Source organism: Grammomys surdaster, unplaced genomic scaffold (genome assembly GCF_004785775.1).
Source record: "Grammomys surdaster isolate TR1022 unplaced genomic scaffold, NIH_TR_1.0 174, whole genome shotgun sequence".
Classification (NCBI taxonomy): Eukaryota; Metazoa; Chordata; class Mammalia; order Rodentia; family Muridae; genus Grammomys; species Grammomys surdaster.
In genome coordinates, this window is record NW_021604622.1 from 4,866,216 (window position 1) to 4,892,888 (window position 26,673).

General features: G+C 38.0%; 1 protein-coding gene across 1 annotated transcript; it reads left to right on the plus strand.

Moving 5' to 3' along the window:
• Positions 1-2,242: 2,242 nt before the first annotated feature.
• On the plus strand, positions 2,243-25,926 carry LOC114621388 (UDP-glucuronosyltransferase 3A2-like). The gene is made up of 7 exons (XM_028767645.1): positions 2,243-2,461; positions 5,961-6,059; positions 11,682-11,796; positions 16,972-17,503; positions 21,124-21,355; positions 22,392-22,611; positions 24,897-25,926. Exons 1-7 carry the CDS (start codon positions 2,368-2,370, stop codon positions 25,171-25,173), a joined length of 1,569 nt encoding a protein of 522 aa, XP_028623478.1. The 5' UTR covers positions 2,243-2,367; the 3' UTR covers positions 25,174-25,926.
• The last annotated feature ends 747 nt before the right edge of the window (positions 25,927-26,673 follow it).

The following is a 26,673-nucleotide window of genomic DNA, read 5'->3' on the forward strand; positions in this document are numbered from 1 at the left end:
GGGTCTAAGAAGAGAGGTACAGCAAGTGCACACACACAGGGCTGCACACACACAGGGTTAGGTCTTCATCTACCGTAAGCTTTAGAACTTGCTTTTATGGCCCCTCTCCTCTTTCATTGTTGCCACTGATTCAGTGGCATCAGCTTTTTATTTAAGCTTGTATTTTTGGTTACGTTTTATGATATGTGTACCATAAAGGCAACTAGAAACCATATATACAATCATTGCCAAGGACGTGAGCTAATTGCATTGAAACAAAGTACAGTTTCAGAAGTGAGGAGACTTGGGTGGGAACAAGTGGACCGGCAGTATAATCTTCAAGTGTTGAGCTCTGTTCTACAACCCCATGATTTGATTCATATGAATCAGATCCTGTCACTCAAAGCAATTAAACCTCCACGTTTGAGTTTCTGCACAGTACAGACTCAGAATAACTGCCACCGGTATATTAGGTATAGTAGTCCTGTTGTATATGGAAGACACACTCCTGTCTATTTGGAGTCATCCCCTACCTCTGGCCTCTGGCTCTGACAGCTTTTTTTTTTTCCTCTTAACAGGATTAGATCTTAGCCTTGAGATGATAGGGAAAGATTTGATGAAGACATCCCACATAGGACTGAGTGGTCCAAAGTCTCTTACTCCATATACACTACACAGTTATGAATCTCTGTGTTAGTTCCCAACTACTGCAAGAGGAAGCTTCTGTGATGATGGATGAGTGAGTCAGTTGCATCCATTTATGGACATGAATGTTGAAGCCAGAGATTGACATTAAGTGTCTTTCTTTATACTACATATGCCCTGCTTTTCCAGATGGGGACTTTTACTAGACCTGTCATTTGGCAATTAAGTTAGATAAGCAGGTGAGTAAGGCCCCAAGATCCACCTATTTTGACCTTCCTAGTGCTGGGATTATAAGTGCCTGATGTTTTGTTTTTTAAAGTGAGATCTAAGTGTCTGTATTCAAGTCCACAAATGCTTCATGCACTGAAACATTTTACCAGTCCTGACGTCTGATGTTTGAAACTAGAAGATGGATGTCTCAGCTCCAGAAGAGGGAGAGAGAGAAAGAGAAAATCCACTGCTGCCTCCAGAACCTCAGTGAACAGGATAGTGCTTTGAGTGATACTTTGAGTGAGTGTGGAATTTCCTTTCTCTCTTCACTGATTCCAAAGCTACTTCCATCTGCAAGGAGTCTCACACCTGACCACAACTGATGCCTTACCAGCTGTCTGAGTATCCTGTAATCTGCTGTAGCTTACAATAAGTTAACCATTACACTATTCCATTTGAGAAGTATGAGAACAAAGGATTGACTGATTTTTTTCGAGGGGGAAGAACCTTGAAGTCCTCTTCCTCAGATTATTTCTTCTTCTTTTTGTCTCTTCAGTTGTATGACTGTGAATAATACGAGAATATCATGCTTAAACTCAGGCATAGGCAAAGCCTTGTAGACACAAGACACACTGCTGCAGAGTAGAGCAGAGCAGAGCAGAAATTCAAGTCTGTATTCTTCTGCATGATTAGGAAGTACTGAAGCAGATTCTCTTTCTGCTTTGGATCAGCAATGGGAAATTTGGCTAAAGCAGTTTGATTTTAGACTGGAGCATGAAGATGACTCCGTGGGGCATTGTGCTCCTTCCTCTTGTGTTGATTTATAAGTAAACAGATTTGGACTCTTTCCTAAGCTTGCTCTTGGGAGGGTTGTGTAATATTTCCACTCTGTTTAATGATGTTCATACAGAACTGGAAGTTTAGCCTTTTTTTTTCTGCTGTCTTTTGGGTACGAAGGCAACTAGCATATTTTCATGCATCTGTGACTAGGGAGAGCTGTTCAGCAATAATATTGTATTTTTTCCTTGAAGATTAGTTCATGATTGACACTACTGGAGATTTTAATACTGATACCCAGGGTAATGACTTCCAGAAATGGCAATAGGATGCAGATAGAGGAGTGACAGAGGAGGCAGTGTCTTGTAAGCTTGTGAATAGGCATGTAAAATGTTCATGGTACATGCTACTTTAAGATGCTGTCATTGACTGGATTTCCCAAAGTCCCTACATTCCCACTTTAGAGTTATTTTGAGGGAGTAAAGAAAATATTGTTGCTATAGAACAAGTTAAATATCAACTCTTCACCCATTTTTCTTCTAATTCTAGTTAAGGAGGGTGAAACAGTGTCCACTGGAAAGAGATTGGCAGAGACAAGGGCAAAAGGGCATTTGGAAAAACAGCATAAAATATCTACCCCCTTTACCCTATTTCAAGGCCACAGACAGTACTTTGTGACAGAGGCTTACAGGGTCCCTTAGTGGGGCACAGCTCTCTAGGTGTGCAGCCTGTGCCTGAGGTCCAGGTGTTCTACAGATGGCGGTACATCGGAGTTGGCTTCTAGTGAGCTTCTTCCTCCTTGAGCTTCTCCTCTTGGAGGCTGCAAAAATCCTGACTATATCTACACTGGGTAAGTTCTTGGTGGGAATATAGATAGAGTCTTCTGATACTGTGATGCCTGGGTTACCATGTTTCATAAAAATAACACATAGTTGACCATGCATGTGACTTTTCTATCTAGGCATTGACAAACCTGGGAAGGGGCTATGGAGTGTGTGAAATGTGGTGCTCAGAGGGGACTGTCCCCAAGGATGAGAGCAATAGTAGATGGTGATATCATATGATATAGAAAAGCAGCAGGAGGTGGAGTGAGGTTTGCAAAAAAGGCTTCTCTACTGGGGCTTTACTTGTGAGTAGACAGGAGGCAGCTTACTTAAAGGGATTAGCCTATTTATCCAACAAAGGGAGCAGTGAACATTTCTTGATTTTTCTGGGTAAGCTAACATCCACAAACATTGTTGGTTTTGAAAGATGTTCTTCTTCTCTAAAAGCTTCCAGGCATCAATGTTTGCATATCACTAGTACGTCATCTTATCCCAGGAACTGATATGTTATCTTCAATGCCACAAATGTCCTGGTCCTATGGTTTGGTCTGGGTCTCATGATAATCAGAGCTTCATGTACATAGATCTCTGAATAAAGTCGGGGTTGGGTCGGAGAAATACATATTAGTGCCAACAGGAAACAGGTTACATTAAACCCTTATATAGGCTTTGTGAAGACATTTTTTTAAAATGATCATTTTTTTGTATTTATTGTTGAATAGGATGTTACCCATGAATTAGGGCAAGAAAGGACACAAACATAATAGCATGACTGAGGTAATGAAGGTGTTATCCCATTGTGCCAGGAAAGGTTTTTAGCAAAAGTAACCTTCAAGTTTCTGCAAAGGCCCATAAACACTTAATTTCTAACCTGTGATCATAATTCACTAATAATAAATATTACCAAAAAGTCAAATCATCTGGTGTTTTATGGCAAAACTATTGACATTCTGGATTTAACAAAGAATAGTAAATTAACACCCACTGGTCCGTCTTCACTATTTCTAACTATGTCAGCTACATGATAATTTTATGGAAAGCAGAAGTTTTCTTTTAACTGTTGAAGAACTACTCATGTAGACTGGAGTCAAAGATTTACCTGAGTCTTCAGTCCTAGGATTTGAGAACATTCTCAATGTTCTCAAAAGGGGCAGAACATTCAAAGACTTGTCTCAAATTTCTAAGGATAGTAGGATATTAGGAATATTTTCTACCAAGGTAAAACTGAGAATATGAGCAGTCATCTTCAGGAGGCTTCTATGCTTCCTGTGTGTTTTACCCACTTTCTCACATTTTGGAAGATGGATAGGTCTTATAAATCCATATTTTATGGCTCATGTGGTACCTACTTTTTGTTTGTCTATGGTAATAGAGTGCAAAAGGTTAAAAGTCTGCCTGTATAAAGGGGTAATTGTTTAGAGCACTTTCAGGGATAGAGCCCGAGGACCTCAGTGCTGGAGAGAAACAGACTATAGACATGGGCTTGAGCCTTCTACTCTGTTCATGTTAGCGGAAAACAAGGGTCAAGGGCATGGGCTGCCTCTTTCAGGAATACAACTCACCTTTCTAACGTTGCATAAAAAATTCTTATGGAGATTTTCATAGTGGTGGTTTGCACACTTACATTAAATATTCTGATGCCACATTCATTTTCCATTTTTCCTTTCTCTTCCTCTCCCCAAATTTGCAAACACAGCTTCTTGTTCTCTTTCAATACCAGGGCTTGGTTTCTCACTAATTGTTGGCACGTGTACACAAATGCATGTATATAAATATATATTACTAGTTATAACATGCTCAGGCTGTATAATGTTACTTGTATGTATGTTTTTAGGGATAACCATTTTGTCTTGGTTAACCAGTTGGCATGCTCATCTCTAGGGAAGAGTATTTTTCCTACTCTCAGCATTTCTTAGGTGGAGCGTGTGTGTGTGTGTGTGTATGCACATATGTGTCTATCTGTCTGTCTGTTGGTTTGTCTAGGGTTGAAAGCTCTTGGGATTTCCGACATCTACTTTAGCATGTCTCAGTTACTGTCCTTGTTTGCCTCATGTTTAGGCAGTTTTGCTGGTAAGACTTCATGAGTTTAACTTCTGACACTCCTAGGAGACACAACCCCTGAGCAAACTCCATGATTCTCTGGCCCTTAATCACTCTGCCTCTCTTCTGCAATGATCCCTGAGCCTCAGGTGCAGAAGTTGCCTCATCCAGTTGCTTTTGCACAGGGTCTCTGAGGTAATGATGGTAAGGACCTCAGATTTTGATACTTCACTTTTTTTCTGTCCCCACTGGTTTGGTTTGTGCAGTTTGAAAGTTTCAGTGTTTCTCTGGAAGAGCTCTTGCTCATGAGCATCCATTAGGATGGCTGCCTCACTGGGCCCTCCTTCTTCTCAGTGTGGTGGCTTCTATCTGTGCTGTTCAGACCACACAGATGGGAATGGAAGGAGTGATTCACTGAGAAGATACACGCTGTTTCCCTGACTTTTCTGCCCCGATATAATCACTATGGGTCTTACTGCTTCTGAACAGCCTATCCTCTCAGTTTTTTGTTTACAACTTCCATTTCTTTCTTTTTCTTAATTTATCTTTCTCCTCTTTAGTTCTGGACTCAAAACAAATGTTCTAAAAAAACTGTGGCTAAGGGGAAGACATTGGTGTAATCACCCTTGTTTCTTCTCCGACCTTCTTTACTTAGCAGCCCAGGAATATTGCAGAATTCATGTTGTCTCAGTTTCTCATGCATCTGTTTTTTTGTAACTACTTCAGGGTTGTTCAGGTCTCACAGTGATCCTTGATGACCTTATTTTAAAGGGTATAATCTCAGGTCCAAGAAGAGAAACTTCTTAAATTGGGCCTCCATATCCTTCTATCCCTATGAAAATTTCTTTCCCTAATATTTTAGAAACTGCATATCTGTCCTCAGCAATCACAAAAAATTCCAGAGAAAGATAATGCCTATCACATCATTATGTATTTTCCATGATTACAGCAATTTTTTTGATGGCCATTATGGAAAGATACAATGGAAAATATACGTGTATCATAGGATGAAAAGCATCTAAATTTTAAAAAGACTTTGTTTTCATTTTACATTTTATGTGAGTGTTTTGCCTGAATGTATGTTAGTATGTTATGCACATTGCAAGTCTGTGGAGGCCAGAAGAAGGTGTTGGATCTCCTAGAAGTACAGTTTCAGATGGTTTTAAGCCATCATGTGACTTCTGAGAACTGAACCGAAGTTCTCTGCGAGAACAGCAAGTACTCTTAACTGCTGAGCCATATCTCCAGGCATGACCTTCAGATCTTTGGTGAAAGATTGCTATTTGGCCAAAGTTCCGGTGGGTTCATGTCTTGAGTATTACCTAAAATGTAACTGAGGGTATGGAAGACCTGGTTCCTCTCTAGGCATCCTGAGGTATTCTGTGCTTTTACACTTAGTTTGAATTTCTTTATGTTACTTATCTCTGGTAATCAGAACCATTTTCCTTAATCTCCACAAAAATGAACTTTATGTACTGTTTCTAGGTGGAAGCCATTATATAGTGATGAGCCGTGTGTCGCAAGTTCTTCATGACAGTGGCCACAATGTGACCAAACTTCTTCATGAAACAGTTCACATCCCAGGTATCTTTAAAATCAATTATTATAATAAATTACTTAAATAATAAATGACAGCTTTTGTATACAACTACTTGACAAAGCTTCTGTATTTGGCTTTATGAGAATTAAATTGTGGTGTGTGAATGTGTGTATGTGTGTATATGTGTAAGTTTTATAGATCTGATTAGACTATGGAGACTTGGGCACATATGATATACTTTTGTATTGTCCTTGCTTCCTGGTATAGGTTGACTATAATTACAGCATGTACCCCAAACCTTAATGTACTAGAATGAGGGTTTTAGATGCAATGGTGTTGAATAATTATTGATCTATTTGCTGCATGCCTAGTAAAATCTTATTGGCCTGTGAGGGTAAACACTTGGAAGGGAACTATGTTGTCTTCCTAGGGGTGGATTAGTTCTTAGCTGGGTAGGTGTTTATGAAAGAATTAACCTGCTCTTCCCTGGCCTCTTTCTTCTCTTTTGCCTTGTGACTTTTGTACCCACAGATGGTACTTTTGTGTTGTGATTCAGTGAAAGCCCATCAAAGGCTATTCAGGCGACTCTGCCCAATCTTGGATGGTCAATCTTTAGGACTATGAGCAAAATAGGTTTTTAGATTTTTTTAAATTTTCACTTTATGTACATTTGCATGTGATTGTATGTGAGGTTTTGCATGTGAGTGCAAGTGCTCAAGGAGGCCATAAGACATGGTTGGATCACTTAGATCCGGCAGTGGCCTGGAGCCACAGGCAGTTGTGACCTGCCTGATGTAGGTGTTGGAAACTGGACATGATATCTCTGCAAGAGTAGTATACACTTTGAAGTGTTGCATCATCCCAATATAATTTTTTAAACTATAAATTAACTAATATTAGATATTTTGTTATGGCAACAAAAATACATTAAATATCTTATTTCTTGGGTGTCCCTCATACCCAACATTACCCACTATTATTGATCATTTTGAGAGGCTCTTATGTCAAGTGTTTCTGAATGTAGTGTTGACTAGATGTATCCTATCATATTTAGGACTCTAATTACGTAAAGATAGCTATATTCAGTAGCACACATATCAGTTTCTATTTTTCAATGAGGCCTACATTTTAAGAAATGTTTTCCAATGACTTTCATATTTTGTGCCCAACATTTAGGATACAGGATTGAGCTGACCTCAGATTCTTAAAAATCAGTAGCTCGTCCAAAACTCTGTTCAGTGATGTCAGAAGTTCCTATTTAATTTAGTAAATAAAGAGAGTCATAACCGAACTGAAGATCATGAATCGCTGCTGATAGATTAAGGCTCAGAAGCTCAGAACACTTCACTTCCTTCTTCACTGGACATCTTCCAATACATTTAATTTGCCTTAACTGTCTGACTGCAGAGCTGCAATTCATACTCAGCCTGTTTTGCTTGTTTCCACAACTTTTGACATATTGCTCATGTCTATAGACTCTGCTCCTTTAATAAGCTATGAACAAAAAAATCTACCAAAATTCTCCACATTTGTGGACCTGGTGTCCTTCATTTTTACATTGAGTGTCACTGCCCTAAAGTATCTTGTCTTGCATTTCTTTTTCTCTTTTCTTTTCTTGCTCACCCCACCATGATCTCCTATTTGCTCTCATTCTTATGTTGTTTTCTTTCATTTTTCTTTTATTTTTCTTCATTTTTCTGAGGCAGGTCCAGGCTCTTATGGAGCTCAGCTACATTGCCATGGTAGTTCTCAAACTCAGGGGAATGCTCTGTCTTAGCTTCTCAACTTTAGGGATTAGAGGCTTGAGTCACCACACCCAACTCAGAGGTCCTTTCAACATTCATGAGCTCTGGCCATTTCAGATGCAATACTCGGTTATTCTTTCTTTTTATTTTATTTTTTTTAGTTATAGAATTTGAGTGGATTTATGAATGTAGAAATAATATTATTAGGTTATTTTCCCAACCTTCAGTTGAAGCTAAGCATTAAACCATTTAAACATTAAGTAGCTGTTTGGATCTGTTTGGATAACAGACTTTCATTCTGTGATTGTTCAACATGGAAAACTATATAATGTATTCTAAAGGAGTAAAGGTTTCTAGGATTTATACATAATTGCAAGTATTGGATTGGTGCCAGGAAGGAGGATTTAATGGTTTGAAGTTATAGTTCTTTTCCTTCGTCTAACTAGCATAGTCCTTAGTATCATTGTAAACTAACTTATTTATTTATCTATCTACTTACTTGATTTGACAAAGAGTCTCATGTATCCCAGGATGGTTTCAAAATTGCTTTGTAGTAAATAATAACATTGACTTTTCTTGTCTTTCTTTCTCCACTTCCTGAGTTTCAGGATAATAAGGGTATACCAAAAAGATCTGATTCTGAGTATTTCTCAGGATCAAAAGTAGGACTTTGTACACACCAGGCAGTAACTTTAACAACTAAGCAACATCTCAATACCTATATGTTTCACTTTTTATCATGCATATATTTCAAGTTAAATGTTGTTCTTGCTTTGGTGGGACCAATCCAATAACGTTACTGATCTTCAGTGATTTGATATAAATATTCAGACCAGGACATGTTTGTATAAATGCTCTGGATTATCAGAAAACCTTTAACCCTTCTAGCAGGCTGCTTCTTATTTGTAGTGGAGATTAGGTGAAACAAAACCAAACAAACACCAAAACAAAAAACCCCAGATATATAAACATGATGAAGTCTCTAATTCAGAGCTCGTTTTTCAGATTAGAATATAGACTTTTCTTCTCTAAAGGCGTCATTTACTTTAATCCTTTGGAACTAAATGTATAACAGTTTCATTCAGTATGTAAGGTGAAGTTGATTTAATAAATTGAGTTTACAGAAATTAAAATATGCTTTTATCCTTAAATATCAGAATTCTCACACACAGGCAGAGAGACAGACAGACAGACATATAAACACACATACACATACAAACAGAGAGAGAGAGAGAGAGAGAGAGAGAGAGAGAGAGAGAGAGAGAGAAAGAACTGCATTTAACTAAGGTAATCACTTGCATAAACCTGGAAAAGAGTTATCCAATGGAGTTTAGGAGGCTCAATAGTAGTCAAACCAATGATGACAATGACACCCACTACCCCCAGCATCTATGGATAGTCAGCAGTAGTTCCTCAGGCAAGGCAATCACATGAGTCATTCCTCATTTTGGCTAAAAGTCAGGTCCATTGTCAGCAATCACAGTTGGAATGAGGTGGAGATTGAGACAGCCATGACATGTTCAGGAGATAGTGTTTTGTGATACTTCTTCCCTCCATCCAGTCCTTATCTGAGTTTCATCTCCTCCTGTGCTATGATCTCTGACCCCAGAGATTGATGGACAAAGATGCTCTTTTTAGGTCTTAGCACTCAACAGCCACTTGTTCTCAGCACATCAAGGAGACATGGTTCTTTGCATTTATTGCAGTTTGCTGCACAAAAATATTCTCTAATGAAGGCTGAGATCAACACTTATAATACATGGGAATAAACATAAATATCTATAAGGTGATTTGAAAAACATGTCCATTTAGTGAAATGAAAGTAGTAACTTCTCCCATACAGAATATGTCCTCCCTAGCCATGAAGTTTAAAGAGGTTTACAGTGCTGGGTACTTTTTTTTTTGTCTGTACAACAGGCTTTAAGTCCAGTCAGAAGGTAGATTATCACCTCCATAACACTGGGCATCTTTTCCCTGCAGGTCAATATTTTAACACGGAAGGCCCATCATTATGTAAAACCATTGATGACTTTTGCCCCCTAGTAGCCTGTGTGCCATCTTCTGGCCAGAGGGAGGAAGCTTCAAGTCAATTCCAACTTGAGTTTGCTCTGCCTTACAACCAAAGTCTGTGGTGACCTGAGCTTTGTGATCTAGTTCTGCTAGGCACTCAAGAGCAATGGCTACAGCCTATGCTGTCTTGAAGGCTTCATAGGCCTCTGGATCCACAACTCATAGGAATGTTTCCCACACTAGCACTGGGGCTTTTTGTTTGATCACTCTTGACTTCTGAGGACAGCGTTATCTAAGTATACATGACACCTCTATTTAAACAATTTAACAGATTTTTATGTATGATTTTGACAGTAAATTTGTTGACTGACTGTGTATATGTGTGTATGGATGCTCATGTGTGGAGCTCTAGGGACAACCTGCAGGAGTTTCCAGCATCTGAGTTCTAGAAATCAAACTCAGGCCATCAGACCTGGAAGTGAATGCCTTAATCAGCTGAGCCATCTCACTGGCCCTTTGAGAATTTCTTTTCTTCCTTTAAAATTATCTTCTAAACTAGTAGATTTCCATATGTCTCCTGTATAATCTTTAGTTTTGTTTAACTATTCCCCATCTCTCTCCTAATCTTTTTTCTCCTTCCTTCCTTCCTTCCTTCCTTCCTTCCTTCCTTCCTTCCTTCCTTCCTTCTTTCTTTCTTTCTTTCTTTCTTCCTTTCTTTCTTTCTTGTCAATGCTTTATTTCCCTTGGTAATGGTGTGTGTCTTTCTACATTTATAAGACCCAACTAACGTCATCAGAAAGAATGATCATACTCATGGCAATTTTGAGAGGTCATTTTCATGCAACCTTTTAATAGCATTTTCCAAATCTGTAGACATGTAATCAATAGGAATAGAAAGGGCATTTTCCAAAATTCTGTGTGATTGATGTCTGTGCTGTTTGTGCATAAGCATCCAGTTGGATTTATTCACCTGTATATTGTGTTGTGTTGGGGATCCTTCCTAACCCTTTACTAAGATCACTGCCTGGCAGATGGACTAAGGATTTTTTTCTTTCAACAAAATGAAAGATACAGCTTGAAATTGTCAGAAATGAAACCTCAAAACGGATTAAGACTTTTCAATGTGCATGAGTAATATGGAAGAAGAGCAGTTGGTATTGGCATACTTTTTCTCCTTTTTCCTTCATTCCTTCATTCCTCCATTCCTTCATTCCTTCCTTTTTTCACAATTTACCATTTTGACTGAAGGTAGATTCCTTTTGTTTACTGAAACAAGAAAACAAACAAACAAACAAACAAACAAACCAGACATAACCTCTTTGTGTTAGCATGTGCTTTTAATCCAACTGCTTCGTAGCTTTAAGAAGTAGGTTTGTGAGTTGAAGCCAATTGGGATACTGCACATGACTCTACCACACAACAGACAACAAACAAACAAAAAAAATCACACACACAAAATGCATAGCAACTAAAAGGGAAACAAGCAAAACTACACTACATATATTTCATTTTAATATTTCTTTGAAACACAGAGAACTGCAATCAAACTGACTTGTAATTAACAACAAACTCTAACTCCATATGGTGACAAAGTTGATGAATTATATCATTTTAGAATGTTTACAGCCTGAGTTTTCTTACTTGCACAGAGAAAAATAATATAATAGTTGAGTCTTTAAATGTAATCTAGAATTTTCATTATGTAGACTGTATAAAATACTTGAATTATTGTAAAGTATCAATAAATATGATTAGAATATAGAATTGAATGGATTCAAAGAAAGCAAACCCATTGGAAAACAAAAATCATATTTTCACAAAGATGTGACATTAATTAAAATAATTGTTTTTATCACCATAATAGTGTGTGGTTTATTGTGATAAATTTAAATTTTACCCAATTTGTTTTAGATTCTAGAAAGGAAAAACCATCATACCATGTTATAAATTGGCATCTACCTGAAGATCAGCAAAAGAAACTTGATAATAGAATGTGTCTTATTGAAGAAGAATTATCTAATGGCAGGTAATTTGTTGCAAGTTTTTGAACCAAAGTTTTGCTAATCAAGACTTAAAAGTGAGTATATGATGGATGTATGATGCATTGAGTGAGGTGAAGAGAAATGATGACTGGGTGAGTTGATGGCTATAGGGATGGATGTGCTTAAATTGTGCACGGTAGATGACTCATAGCTAGGTAAATGATGGGCTGGAGTAATTCTCTAGAGAGTGGAAGGTGGACTTTGTAGGCTTTATTATCTACAAGTTACCTGTCCACAAGCTTCCTGTCATTTGGGCTAATACAATCACTTCAAGTTCTCTACTCAGGGAAAGAAGGGCCACCTTCTTCAATGTACTTTATCACCTTCTAATATAAGTTCACCAATAGAGGTAACACCTGTAGGCCTAGAGTTTTCAAAACCTACTTTAGTAAGGATTCTTAAATGCTTCAACCTCCCTTCTAGCCTACTAATCAAAGATAGGGGAAAAAGTTAGTTAATAAGAGAATGTAGACGTGTTTAGAAATAGTTCTTTGGGGACAATTCCAAACACGAATCATTAGTGGCAGTCCAGCCCAATCAACCAACACCAAAGGCAAATCAAGAGCAGTTGCTTGACCCATAAGAAGCCTTAAGGCTCTGAGGAATCAGCTTGAGTTCGAGGAGGTGGCAGGAAGCAGCTAGGATACCATGAGAAGTTCTTTGGCGTGTTTCTCTCTATGAGGTTATGACAAGCGAAATCAGTGAAAACAGCAAAGCATTGCAAGGCGAACCAATGCAAGGACATTCTCTCTTGACTGTGGGGTTTTATTTATATTCTTTCTAAAGAGTACATGCCCTCTTAACCATCTGCTCCAGCAGAGCATTGTATACCCTCTCACATGTCTGCTTCAACAAAACATCCTCTCACAAAACTGCTTCCAGAAAAACATCATGTGACACAACTGAATTGTTAGAGAAAGCAGAAACTTCAAACACCCTTGAATACATGAAAGTATTTTTTCTCACATAATATATTCTGATTACAGTTTCCCCTCCATCTACTCCTTCCAATACCTCCCTACTAGATCCACTAACTTTCTGTATCTCATTAGAACACAAACAGGTTTCTAAGGGATAATAATAAAATATAACAAAATTAAATATGATAAGATAAAACCCAAACTATCTCATCAGAGTTAGATAAGAAAAACAACCAAAGGAAAAGAGCCTAAGAAAAGACCCAAATCTCACTCTCACTAGCTTTCACAATCAGTAATCTCATAAAAACATTCAACTAATGTGTGTGTGTGTAAATGTGTGTGTGTGTATATATATATATATATATATGTGTGTGTGTGTGTGTGTGTGTGTGTGTGTGTGTGTGTGTGTGTGTGTGTATGTATGTATGTATGACCTGATGCAGGTTCTGTACATGCTGCCTCAGTCTTTCTGAGTTCATATGAGCTTTGCTCATGTTTAGAAAGCGGTGTTTTCTTGGTGGTCTCTATCTCCTTTGGCTCTTACATTCTTTCTGCCTCCTCTTCCTCAGGGTTCTCTGAGCCCTGAAGGGACGGAGAGATTGGATGCAGACTTCCCATTTAGGGTTAAGTGCTGCATAATGCCTGGCTGTGGGTCTCTATATTTGTTTCCATCTGTTGCAAGGGGAAGCTTTCTGATGATGGCTGAGCAAGGCACCAATCTATGAGTATAGCAGAATGTCATTAGGTGTCATTATGCTGTTCCTTTTTTTTTTTTTTAGACCAATAATATTTGGCTTACCTTAGGTCTCTGGAATATCTAGTGTAAGGTTCTTTGTCATGGAAACAGTGTTGTACATGGGTTTTATCCAGTGGAGTAGATCTAAAGTCAAATCAGCTATTGTTTGGTTACTCACACAAGCTTTGTGCTACAATTTTCCTAGCATATTCGGCAGGCAGGACAGGATTGTAGTTCAATGGGTTTGTGGGTGGCTCATGTATACATTTCTATTTTGGTAGTGTACAGGGTATGTTTCCATACCAAAGGTGCTTGAACCTAGACTCTATATAGTCAGCCGTTCAATTTCTCCATTTTCAGTGAGTTGTGTAGGTATTTTCTTTCAGCAGTAGAGCTGCAGCCAATTTGTGGAGAGCATCCTACAGTTTTGGCAACTGCCAAGGTTGTTTGGGAATTCCCATGGAAGCCCTTTGGCTAACAAATTGTTTAGATGCAACTTAATTATGGTACTGGAAGCTCATTTTGTGACAAGAGATGAACAGTTGGGGCTCTGTCTACCATATTATTTGACAATTTTAATTAAAGTGTCTTTATATATGTATATATTTTAGAAAGAGTCTACTGTATTAGGTTTCCTTGATCTCCCTCAATGTCCCCTAATTTCAGCTGTATCTCCTTGTATTCACTCCCTCATCACTCTCACCACCTGATTTGATCCTACTGTTCCAGCCCCACACTTCCATACAGAAGTATCTAGTCTATTTTTCTATTCTTAAGGGGATCTATTTGTGCCTACTTGTCCCTTACTCTATACCTACCCTCTGTGGTTCTATGGATTGTAGCTTCGCTATCATTGACTTTACAACCAATAGCCACAGGTAAGTTTAAAACCTTTCAATGACCAGTTGATCCAGCTGAGCCTGAGGCTTAGTCCTTAAATGGGATGCACAGAACCCCTATTGTCTTCCACAGGGATTGCATGCACAGATGTGTCTTTTAGTTAATTGCATTGTTCTCACTCTCTTCTCCAGCTTTGAAAAATTCAACTTAACAATCAAGGTGGATCATTCTTTCTGAAAAGGATTCTCACTCACAGACATTAAAAACCATATTTCTTTCATCATATATTTAAAAGTATTGTCAAATTACACCTTAGTCTAATTGGTTTATTATTTATATACATTTAACATATATTTTGTACCTTCATTTCAAGTCTGAACTCTTGGGCGTGGTTCAAATCGGATTATTATTTTACACATTTAAAACTCTCTCTCTCTCTCTCTCTCTCTCTCTCTCTCTCTCTCTCTCTCTCTGTCTCTCTCTCTCTCTCTCACACACACACACATATGATTTCCTTCTCAAGCATGAACTCTTGAGGAATGGTTCAAATCACAAGTGTGATATAGTCTAGTTGCTGAGAACAGAAGCTTCTTGGAGTTTTTCAATTGATTTCCTTTAAATCTATTTTAAAGAAGTTTATCCTGCACATACTACATTTATTTGGCAATTATTACATAAAAAATTTAAATGGAGTACCAGCAATAATTTTATAGAATTATGCCTTGTATTGCCCTACATTCTATTACTTTAACAGAATAGCTGAATTTGGGTGGCTTTAGACTGAAAAGAATTTGATTTGCGTCACAGTTGTGGAAGTTTGGGCACATGACATCAAACAACAGTCAGCTTGGCTGGTGGTGTGCCTGGAAGTGTAAAGAGAAGAGAAAGAAAAGGCAAGTGTTTCCCTAGTGCCTTCCACAGACACCAACTCAAAGGCCAGTGAGGGCTACTTTAACCATACAGGAGGAGGGCTAATAATGACCTCTTACTAATGTGTCTTTTTAAAGGTTCTGTTACCTCTACACAGTTGTATTGATCACCAAATCTCTGAGAGAGGACTCCTTGATTACAAAGCAGATGTGCTGTGAATTGAAGTTGAGTCTGAAAGTGAGCAAAGATGCTTCTGGACTAACATCTTGTGGGTCTTTTGATACATGTTGATGTGGTACATTATCTCATCTTACCATACTGCTTATCTATCTGGTAAGCATTGACTTGAAAGAGTTCCTGGAAAAGGGCTACAGATAGGAATTATCAGTAGGATGAGTAAAATTTAGCATAATCTTCAGTGAAAATTTGAGCCAGTAAGTTAGAAATTCTAGTGGAGAGCTTCAATCACACACATGTTTTCCATTAGGTTTTTAAGCTAGCATGTAAAGTAACATATTTTGATGTGTGTGTTTATGATTATCCTTAATGATACCTTGCCTTCTTCCTTCATAGCCCTTTTTCATGACACCTGCATCTCTCTTGATGCCTTTACCCCCTTCTTTCATTGTCTCCTTTCTAATTTCATGACACAAGAAGGCAAATACCACACACACACACACACACACACACACACACACACACACACACACACACAGAAACACACACACAAATTTAAATTTAGGTTTCATATTCAACAAACAAAATCCACAAGGTTTCTACATTGTTTTTCTAATTGTTTAAGATCTAGGCTGAATGGTGAAACATATTCAGCCTAGTTCCAATGTTATCATTTGGGATGCTCTCTTTTGAGACAAAACATAGAAGTTAAGATACAGATGATTAAAAAAAGATAAGTTTATCATTGAGGATTGCAATAGCCGTAATTACACTACTTATACAGATTGGCAGGGGAACAACACCGTGACTCAAAAACTCATTGTATAACCTGAGTTAAACAACATTATACACCTGCATATGGTGACTGATCCTCTGTCATCTACTACAATCAATGATGACTTCCAAGACAGCAGAAATCAAACTCATATTGATGATTAATGGGAATTAAATCCTTAGAGGAATTGGGATGGAAGTAGGTTCATTTTGGGAAGCAGCAACACCTCCACCAGAATGATTAAAGCTGAAGGTTTTGTTGAAGGGCTGTGATTCAGATGGAGGACTGATAAGACTGATGCTATATGGTCACCTAGAATTCTCTCTCTCTCTCTCTCTCTCTCTCTCTCTCTCTCTCTCTCTCTCTCTCTCTCTCTCTCTTTCATAAGCAAAGATTAAGAAATATCTCCCTGTAGGAGGGAAGGGAAAGGAAAATAACTTCCTATGTGTCTGCTTTGTTTTTAATTAAAAAGTGTACTTCATTTTATGAAAAGCAATAGCATCTACATAGGAAGTAAGACTAATGTTTGACTATTTTTAAATAGAATAAAAGAAAAAATTCAGGATACAGAACCTCTTTCCATAAAACATATTAGAAATCATTTTTTTCTAAGTGAGTTACAATTTTATTTAGCCCTGGCACTGCCTGCTTCAAGGTCTCAATGTTAGACTGACCTTAAACTTTTGATCCTCTGACTCCATTTTCAGAATGTTGGAATTATAGTCATGTGTCTGTCTAGCTGTAGAATATTTTCTTTGAGCATAACATCATTCCAAAAAGTGTGAAAAATCTATTCAAAATATTTTTTGTGTTTATTTATTTGTTTGTTTGTTGATTACAGGTTCGAATATCACACCCTTGTAAAGATGTATGGACTCTATGGTGAATTATGCAGTCACTTATTAAGCAGAAAGGACATCATGGAATTGTTACAAAATGAGAACTTTGACCTAGTCCTTCTTGATTCATTAGATTACTGTTCTTTGCTGATTGTTGAAAAGCTTGGGAAACGATTTGTGTCCTTTCTTCCCCTTCAATTTAGCTTTATGGACTTTGTGTTACCAAACCCCTTGTCCTATGTTCCAGTGTATGGTTCTTGTCTAACTGACCAAATGGACTTCTGGGGCCGAGTGAAGAACTTTCTTACGTTCTTTGATTTCTCCATGAAGCAAAGGGAAATACATTCTCAATATGACAGTGCCATCCAGGAGCATTTTGCAGAAGGCTCTCGGCCAGTTTTGTCTGACCTTCTACTGAAAGCTGAGCTGTGGTTTGTCAACTCTGACTTTGCTTTGGAGTTTGCCCGTCCCCTGTTTCCCAACACTGTCTATGTGGGAGGCTTACTGGACAAACCTGTTCAGCCAATACCTCAAGTGAGTGATACATTAGCTCTCAATTTATATTTTATTCAGAGACCTTCAGTACTCAGGTGGGGGTTGTCACTTGGCAGAAATGTCCTGAAAGGAAGTACCTTAAGGTAAGGGAGGTATTTGCGGCCTACATTTTTAGGGTTGTGAATGTACAGTGTCAGAATGCCCTATGCTGAGGTTGAAGACCTGGTTATATGGTAAAGAGGTATGAGTTTCTTTTGTCCCTCTGTAGTTCTGGATTTGATAGAATAACTCCTTTAGTTAGTGTTGATATTAATTATATATATATATACAAATATAGCAAATGTCTGCATATTTTATATTTGTTTAGGAAGCAGGCTTTTAATGATGAAACATATACCCCTTTCAGAAGACATGTACAATTTAGCACAAGTGGCAACAAGAACTGTGTCTGTTATTTTGTGTCCCCAGTCTGTTGAGCCCTTTATACTTCATTCAGCTACTGTAAACCACTAAAGCTGCCATCTGGTTTGCATGTTCAATGCAGACTCAAAATCACCACCACTGAAAATTCAAAAGTACAGAGAGCTAATAGATTTTGATTGCTTGTTACCTGTCACTGTGTCGTTGTTATTTCATAGACATTATCTTCTGTAATTCTCTGTCTCTTGCTCGGAGGAATGATCACCTGTGTTTTTATACAGTGATGGTGAGATGCTGAAGTGATAAAGATGATGTTTATCCTATTTTCATCTAAAAGCAGAGAGGGTACAGATTTCTTCTGGTTCTACTGGGTACTAGAGTCCCTACCTTTGCTTACACTGTGTGAGAAGAAGGGTTTTGGCAGTGATCTCTGAATGATATGGTTTTTTCATTGCTGGAAGGAGTTGTCAGCTATGGTTTTGAATGAAATCTTCTGAAAACCCAAATTGGTGGAGTAGGGGTGCAGTATATAGATGTGGAAGTGAGATAGTTATCATCGGGGCTCCCTGACTGAATCTCCAAGTAGTAGAAAATTTATTTACATTTAGAGATGTAGATATTATTGACAAAGTTTTTATCTTCTAGACAGGTGAATCAGATATTGGCACACAAAGAGATGAAATAGTTATCAAAGAGAAGAGTGGAGAGAAATGTTTTGAAGGAATGTCTGACAAAGAAGTATGTTATTGACTCTGTAGAGTATTTTTACCCCATGTTTCTTTAAGAATCATGTTAGAAGCAAAATAGACAATTGTGGTTGTCAATAAGAAGCAGACTTTGTATTGAAACTTTCTAAAAGATTAAAGACTGTATATAACAATTTGAAATTTTGTGTTCATCAAACTTTACAATTACATTATTTAAAATATGTGAAACAGTTAATTCACAGAGAAGATGTAAGAAATACATCATATATGCCCCTAATATGAAAGAAAAATATGAAGAAAAATGTAAGTAATTTAAAGAAGAAATAGATTATAACTGAAGAGTTTAATTCCTCAGTTGTACAATGAGAACACTATTTATACCCATTAATATCTTCAATAACACTGTAAACTAATCAGAACTATTAGAAATATAGAGTATTTTTTTCTTTTTCCAAGACAGGGTTTCTCTGTATAGCCCTGGCTTTCCTGGAACTCACACTGTAGACCAGGCTGGCCTCAAACTCAGAAATCCACCTGCCTTTGCCTCCCAAGTGATGGGATTAAAGGCGTGTGCCACCACCGTCCAGCTAGAGTATTCTTTAAATTTATTTTTAAAATCATTTTATGTGTCTGAATGTTTGTCCTGCATGTATGTCTGTGTACCAGACATATATGTGCCTGGGCCCAGAAGAGACCAGATGCGGGCATGAAATTCCCTGGAGCTAAAGTTAAAGAGGGCTGTGACCTGCTATATGGGTGCTGGGAACTGAACTGTGGTCCTCTGGAAGAACAGCAAGTTTTCTTAGATGCTGAGCCATCTCTCTAGCTCACATATCCTTTCCAACAAGAACAGTACACATATTCTCTCTAATGCAGAAACCACAGCCATGGTTCAGACATTAAAACACACCAAGATGAAAACAATCCCAGAAAATTTCAAAATCTTGAATTAATGAAAAAATCTATCACAGTGGGATGATAAAGAAATCAACAAAGTATAAAAATATAAAAACACTCTAAAACAGTCCATGCGACAAAGGGAAAAAATCATGAGGAACATTTGAACATACTATGTATCAAGGAAAAAGAGACGCAGCACAGTGGAATAATAAAGTGCAATACAAACAAATCAGGACATCCTCTGTGGATGTTATTATCTCCTTAGGTGCAGACAAGGCAGTTGAGATGGATAACGTAACCCTTCACTATATGGAAATAGATAATGAAGAGAGACCTAAACAGGATACTAGGAATAAGAAGGCTTAAAAATGACAGCAAGGATGATTGAAACAATGAATAGTAAAAAAATTAGAATCAACAGAGCAAAAGAGAAGAATATGCTGGCAACCCACTAGAGTCACTGAGAAACTAAATAAGAAAGACCAATCAAATAATTAAATCCTAAAGTGAAAAATACCCATTATTATTTAAGACTATAAATATTACAAGGGAACTAACATGGTGTATCATCAAATTAGGTGACCTACATAAATGGACAATTCCTATGGATATCTCTTGACAAATCTGACTCTAGGACAGATAGAAAATCTGAAACTTGTGAGATTAAATTATATGGGGAAAGTCAAACAAAATCTTTCATCAAGAAAGTCTAATATAACATAGATTAAATGGCAGATGAAACAAAACACTTAAGAATTGATGGTAGTTTCTCTATAAATATTTGAGGCAGTTGTAAAGGGAAGAATACTTCTCAGCCAATTCTATGAGTCTATCATTACTATGTAACCAGAGACAAAAAGCAAAACAAGATTGCAAGAAATTATAGAACAAAGCTAGTGACGAAATTTGTACATTCCATTGTATATTTCTAGCATAATTATAAAATAGTACAATTGATGTAACAAAAACAGTTTGGAGAGGCCTCAGGTAGTTAAATATAGAACTATTCTTAACAATTAGGTTACTACTAAGTTTATACTTTAAGCAACAGAAATCAGTCACTAAAATAAAATTTTGTATATGAGTGTATGTATATATGCATATGTGTATATGTTGTCATCTCAAGGCTGAAAATTCAGACACTTACAACATAAATTTTGGGAGTTTGAGGACATAGGAAGCTCTTGGAGAGCCAACCTGTCTAACCTCATGGTACAATATGGAGATACTGATTTCCTGGAAAACAGAATTTCCTAAAGTCATCTCCCTTCAAATTTGTTGTTTCTGTGTGACTTTTGGAAAGCCATCCCCACCAAACTCAATGGCTGGTCTGAGTTTTATACCTAAGATTGTGACTCAAAATAAGGTGGGAAATTTTGGAAATAGACCTCTGTCAGTAAAACCACAGACTACATAATTTATAAGAGCCCATGGTGAAGAGATGGCTGCTTATAAAGGCAGTAAACATGAACACAGCACATGACACAGTTGCACAGGACCTAAGAAAGGATTGTGTCATATGAACACGATCATCTGAATTTTGGGTTTGTTCAGTACCTAACCTGCTTTCAAGTTATTTCTGCCTTGGTGTTTTACACTTCCTTTGCCTTCTTCCCTCTATGAATCTTCTAGGACTTGGAGAATTTTATCTCTCAGTTTGGAGACTCAGGTTTTGTCCTTGTGGCCCTGGGCTCCATAGTGACCATGCATCAGACCAAGGAAGTTCTTAAGGAGATGAACAGTGCCTTTGGTCACCTCCCTCAAGGGGTGCTATGGACATGTAAGGATTCTCTTTGGCCTAAAGATGTCAGATTGGCCCCAAATGTCAAAATCATGGATTGGCTTCCACAGACTGACCTTCTGGGTAAGCTCCTCATGGACCTGTTACTTTACTTCCATTTACATGATTTTGTGACTTAACTTGATGTCTGATGTCTGAGTGCTTGGACTAGCAGAAGAGAAGGCTGCTTATAGGAAAAGATTTATCTCCAGGAGTAAGGCAATAGCAGCTAGAATACTTGGAGGGATCTGGAAGCACTCTATAATGGCTGTGGAAGCCACTGCCTTATTCTTTCCAACTCAGACAGGTCTCCAGTCCCTAATTAGATATGATCAGTAATGCTGCCTTGATGTAACAGTATCTAACATTGAATAGGATTAATATAACACAATCTTGGACAATATGTGAACTATAACTATGGTCTGGGGCAGCTGGGAGTATTTGATGCCATTGTTTTCGCAGTGATGTAAAAACACTCCAGCAATTTAAAAACACAAATATGAATGTAAGCATGTAGAGACATCTTGTTTGTCAGCTATGGGCTGAAAAGTCAGACACACTTATGTTAATGTTACAGGTTGAAGAAATGGGAAAATGGCTCACTTTCCAGTGACCATAGCTAGATTTTGTGTGAGGCATAGTTTGGGATGATTTCTATATGATCATAATAAATGATAGATTGATTTGAAGATGAAGCGACACCAAGACATGTACATCCTGAAGTGACTTATCTACCATCTCCCTCTGTAAACATTCCTTGAAGTAGAAGAGATAGCACACAGAATATAAGCTTTATAAGAGAGCAGATATAGAAAGCAAGAGAAGGAACAGGTGAGAAAAGTGAAGAGAAGAGCATCATCAGAAGAGATGAGGATGAATAGGAGGACAGGAAACATGCCTGGCTTATCCCTCTCCTTGTAGCTTGATGTCCTTGTATTGAAGTAAGGCATTTCACTACAGAGGGAAAGTTAGACATCATATCTTGGAACACCACAAATATCAAAACAAAATCAATAAGTTCATTTTCCATTGCACATGGTTATTTCTTGAGTCTGCTGCTTTACCTGGTATCTGAAGCTTTCATAGTGACATCTGGGACTATCTTTCTCCTTTGCACCAGCTCACCCTAGCATTCGTCTGTTTGTCACCCATGGGGGGTTGAACAGTGTAAACGAGGCCATCCAGCATGGAGTACCCATGGTGGGCATTCCATTTTTTGCTGACCAACCTGAAAACATGGTCCGAGTAGAAGCAAAGAAAATTGGTGTTTCTATTCAGATACAGAAGCTCAAGGCAGAGACATTTGCACTCACAATGAAAGAAGTCATAGAAGGCAAGAGGTATGCAGCTCTCTGGGGTTGTGGTCCCTTAGGCCAAATGCAAGCCAAACAGAGAGCTGTGTTGTCTGTTTTCCAGTGAAACCAGAATTTTGTGTTCTGTGTTTTAATACTTGTGTGAGACTTGAAGTTCTAGCTTTTCCTTTGCTATTAATCTTAATTTTAGAAGAGGTGTTAACAGATGCTTCTGCCTATGGTGGTATGATGGTTTCTTATCTACACTGTATCTTTATGACCTCTTATATTTTGATTACCTATAGTAGAATTCCAGTTGAAACAGGAGAAGATATTTTCATGTTATTGTGGCTGATCTGCCTTGGGACTTTCTCTTTGACGCTTTGAAACATCTCTCTCACCTATATTGTCTGTCATACACTGGCACATAGAAAGCACACACCAGGAAGAAGCAGAGTGTATTATTTCTATTCTATTTCTAGGTTTCAGTTCATGTCTGTTATTAAGGAAAATTTCACAAACCTAGCACAAGTTGGGCAGGACCAGGAGCTTGGAGACCCACACAGCTCTTGCCCATTTAGCATAGTGACTTAACACAACAGCAAAAAATATTCAGGTTTCAATGTCCTAATGGCTTAAATCAGATATACATCTGTTACGATTGTTCACAGTATTTAATATGCTCCTTTTTCCATGGTATAGGGTGTAAAATGTGTTTTTTTTTCTTTACTTCCAACTGTGACCACTTTTCTTAACTCCTGGCCAGCCCTCCTCCCAGTTTCCAGTCTAGCCCTTTCAAAGGCTACTTCTAACCAACTGTTCTACCTTCAATTTCCCTCTGCTTAAACAGTCTCTTCTCTCAGTTTTCCCTGTATTAGCAGCTCCAAACTATAACAACTGTTCTAGCCTATCTACTCAGCTCAGCTTCTTCTGACTCAACTGTCTCTTAATATTTTCTGTACCAACTGCCTTCCCCTCACTCTGCTAACTCAATTCACTTTCTCAGCCTCTGCTGCCTCTTTTATATCCTATCCTCTTTCCAGAAATCCAAGAGGCAACCAACACTGAGGGTCATAAGGTCAAGCAGCTCTAACAGCTTAGAAATTTTTTCCATTAATTTATTTATTCATTCATTTTATATCCTGATCGCAGTCCCCTCCTTCCAATTTACTTCTGACATAGCCCCTTCCATCCCAACTCACTTCTCATCTGAAAATGAGGCCTTTCCTCCTTTATCAACCCACCTGGCAATCAAGTCACTGCAGGACTAGGCACATCCTCTTTGATGAGTCCAGACAAGGCAGTCCAGTCAGGGAAACAGAGTCCAAAAGCAGGCAGCAGAGTCATGGACAGCTCCTTCTCCAATTTTAGGGGGATCTGTTTGAAGACCAAGCCACACATCTGCTACATATGTGTTGGTGGTGGCGTGAGGAGCTAGGTTCAGTGTGTGTATTCTCTTTGGTTGGTGGTTCAGTCTCTGGGAGCCCCCAAGGGTCCAGGTTCTTTGACTCTGTTGATCTTCTTGCAGAGTCCCTATCCCCTCAGGATCCTTCAATCCTTCCCCCAACTATCCTAGAAGACTCAGTGAGCCTGGTATAGTGTTTGGCTGTGGGTCTCTTCATCTGTTTCCTTCACTTGTTTTGGTTCACTCCCCTGGCCCTTGCTTCCTTGGCATCCCTTCATCTGCTCTCCCCACTATGTTTCCCTCTCCATCCCCTCTCACATCCGGTTCCCTCCTTTCAATGATTATTGTATTTCTCTATCTAAACATTTTTCCTTCAAATTACTTATAATCAATCTGTGTAAGTTTTTCTTTCACATTGAACTTTAAAAAACAGCTTTGTACGTATTCTTGGAAATATTTTTTTATATGTAGTATATTTTGACCAAACCCGTACTTAATTTGTCCTCCAACTCTTCCATGTAATCTCTCATACAGCACCCTCTCGACTTCATTTCTCATTTTAAAATCTTTGCTTCCATTTATTTATTTGTTTGTTTGTTTGTTTGTTTATTTACTCTTTAACTAATTGCAGTCAACTATCCACATGTGCGTGGGTTTGGTGGGGGTCATCTCCTGAGCCATGGGAACTTCTGAATGGACTTGAGTAACAATATTTATTTTGTTTAGAGTTGACATATTGATATGCACTAGAAATGTGTATGTGTGTGTGTGAGACCGATAGATAGATAGATAGATAGATAGATAGATAGATAGATAGATAGATGGATAGATGGAGGCTTGTATATATGTGTATATGTGTGTATATGATATAAGATCTAAATACTGGCAGAGCAAATTGGTAATACCCTCCATCTTTCTCTGTTCACAGGTACAAGTCTGCAGCAATGGCTTCCAAGATTATCAGGCAGTCCCATCCTCTGACACCTGCCCAGAGGCTTGTGGGTTGGATAGATCACATCTTGGAGACAGGGGGTGCAGCACATCTCAGGCCATATGTTTTCCAGCAACCATGGCATGAGCAGTATCTGCAGGATGTCTTCCTCTTTCTGCTAGGGCTCACACTGGGCACCTTGTGGCTCTGTGTTAAGGTTCTTGGTGCTGTGGCCAGGTATCTGAGTGGAGCAAGGAAGGTCAAGCAGACATGATAGTGAAATGCTGGGCTTGGCTCTGATGTGGGGATGGGAGGTCTGTGGCCCTTCAGAGGCTTTCCATAACTCATCACAGAGCAACACTAACATTTTCTGCTTCCATTTTCTACTGATGCACCTGAGTTGGTACCTCACTACTTTTGGCCCCTTTGCTTGTTGTTTTCCCCCTATGGCCTTCATCCCTACTTAGATATAAACTATTTTCATCATGTGTTCCTCCTCCCACTCATTTATCCTGAACACACTGCTTCAGTAGGCTGGTCCTACTGTGGCTCCTCATGTTCTTACTTTCTTTATTCCTTCTATCATTTGGGATTTAAAAGACATATTTGGCAAATTATTTTAGCTTATCTTTTTCTTTTTTCCTATAAACACTCTTCAGAGCTCAGAACAACTGCTCTGCCTTTCTCCACTGTTTCCCTTAGGCAGGGACAGCAATCATTCTCAGGCTATACTGTAAATGAATTGATCTAAGAAGATATGAATTAGAAAAATATAATAACTATTGTTTCATAAAAATCAGAATAAAAATGGTATGCAACTGAAATATTGAAAGAAAATACTTTCAAAATGTTCCTGATATAAAAGATTTATTTCCAAATGTGTAAAAAATTAAAAAAGGAAAGAACCTGGTGTTTATTTATTGGAGTAATGTGTCTATTTAAAGTAGAATAAGCCAGAACCTTATTATAAATATATGTAGAATGAGTTTCAGTATTGTTACCTAAAATAAAGCCAATGAAGCAATAAGTGTATCGTTTCACATTTTCTAAGGTGCTAAGATTTGATGTACCATGAATAGTGAACATCTATGCTTCATACACTGTATTCTTATTCTTGGAAAGAGCTATTAGAGGATCACATGATGGTTCCTCTGCACTGTGTGGATACGATGCAGTGTGAAAAGCTTCATACATCACAGTTCTCACTACCCACAGGTGTGCCAAGGTTTTATGCACAAAACATGTTGAAATGAACAAAATAGGAAAACTCATAAAATTAAATTCACACATAAATGAGTGTTCTCCATTCTCCCCAGAATTTTTATGACCATGAAAAGCATGAAAAGCTAACATAACTAATGGCTAAAAGTGTTTTGAGTATCAAATTCTCAGTTAAAGACTAACACACCTGCAGAAGACCTTTTGATTTACTGCTTGTGTTTCATATTTGTGTGGACGAGTCTTTGAGAATCCACTGCATAGGATTGAGCAAACAAATTTGTAAATAATTTGATAACACCAAGCGTAATATTCTTTAGTTTTCAAAGAAAGACTTTGAAATGGCAATATGAGAAGAATAGTAACCCAAGCGAGAGTGTACTTCAATTTAAAGTATGACTAAAACCTCACAATTTTGTATGATAAATATAGGCTCTTTTAGATAGTTACATGGGATTTTATAACCCTGTTTACATATGTACATTTTCTAGCATATTTGGTGACCATGAACTGGTTTCCAAGTACTATGTGCCATGGAGAAGATCCATGGTACCCT

Bases quoted from the DNA above. Each gene is read 5' to 3' on its own strand.
- LOC114621388 (XM_028767645.1), top strand. From the start codon at position 2,368: ATGGCGGTACATCGGAGTTGGCTTCTAGTGAGCTTCTTCCTCCTTGAG. The intron at 11,797-16,971 runs GTAATTTGTTGC...TGTTGATTACAG, and splicing joins GAAGAATTATCTAATGGCAG to GTTCGAATATCACACCCTTG. The intron at 17,504-21,123 runs GTGAGTGATACA...TGAATCTTCTAG, and splicing joins CTGTTCAGCCAATACCTCAA to GACTTGGAGAATTTTATCTC.